Consider the following 947-nt stretch of genomic DNA (forward strand, 5'->3'; position numbering starts at 1 on the left):
CCATATGGCTGTTGCCCCGCGTAATATTCCGCCGGCGGGTACGCAATCACCGGTTCCTGATCCAGCTTCGCCGATCCAGCTGCGCCGCCGCCGCTGGGGGGGCGACGAAGTGAAGATGTGGGTAGACAGAAGGCGGGGTGATAGGATCGCTGATCTTATATGAGAAGTTGAGGACGCCTTTCGGCTTACCGGAGAGGGGGCGGCGGACCTGGTAGCTGACAAAGCGAGTATCGCCGGGAGTGGCGATAATGTCGCGCAGGGGGATTTGAACGAAGCCGACATCGCGGTCTCCGAGAACGCGATCAGCGCGGAGGAGGATGCGGAGCAGGTGGTTGCCGGGATCGCCGGCGGGGATGGTGAAGTGGATCGTAGCGTTCCAATTAGGGTTCCGTCCACCATCGCGGTCGGGGGCGATGCGCTGCCGAGAGCGCGGGCCGTCGTAGGATATGGTGATGATGGCGTAGACGCGCATTTGGGTGAAGAGGTTGACATTTTTCAGGTCTTTTGCAGAGATCAGGGTGAGATCGAGCGTGCGGTATGCCATGAATGGACGGAAATTAGGGTTAGGGTTTTGGAGGTTCGGGAACGATGGTAAGGTATTTGTATTAATGCTGGGAAGACGCCGGGTCGTGGTGGGGTTAGGTAACTGTTGATTGAGCTTCCCAGGGAGAATGGACGGCTAGGGATCGACGAAGTCGGGAGCGAGTAACAGCTTGTACGGCTTGGATGAGGGAGTTTTGTTGGTGCAACCAATAAACGCGGAGGAAATTTGTTTAAACAAAGAAATTCATTGGCCCGTTCTTCACCGTTATGTTTTCGTGGACTGGAACGCTAGTTTCTTTGAAAGCTCCTCTCTCGTGTGTGTTTAAGGCCTGTTTGAGTCACCTTAAAACTGCGGCGACGTTTTTTAAAAAGTCGTCTTTATGTTTGATTAGCATGTTTTACTT

At 54.3% G+C, this 947-nt stretch overlaps 1 protein-coding gene across 1 annotated transcript; it reads right to left on the bottom strand.

Annotated features, from left to right (window-relative positions):
• Positions 1-82: 82 nt before the first annotated feature.
• On the bottom strand, positions 83-896 carry LOC110036280 (protein SRC2-like; the record flags this gene model as incomplete). The annotated part of the gene is given in 1 exon segment (XM_020740690.1): positions 83-896. A coding segment is annotated over 1 exon segment (462 nt), but the record flags the coding sequence as incomplete, so codon positions are not given.
• Between the last annotated feature and the right edge of the window lie 51 nt (positions 897-947).

The sequence above is a fragment of the Phalaenopsis equestris genome, unplaced genomic scaffold, assembly GCF_001263595.1.
Source record: "Phalaenopsis equestris unplaced genomic scaffold, ASM126359v1 Scaffold000002, whole genome shotgun sequence".
In the NCBI taxonomy this organism is placed as follows: domain Eukaryota; kingdom Viridiplantae; phylum Streptophyta; class Magnoliopsida; order Asparagales; family Orchidaceae; genus Phalaenopsis; species Phalaenopsis equestris.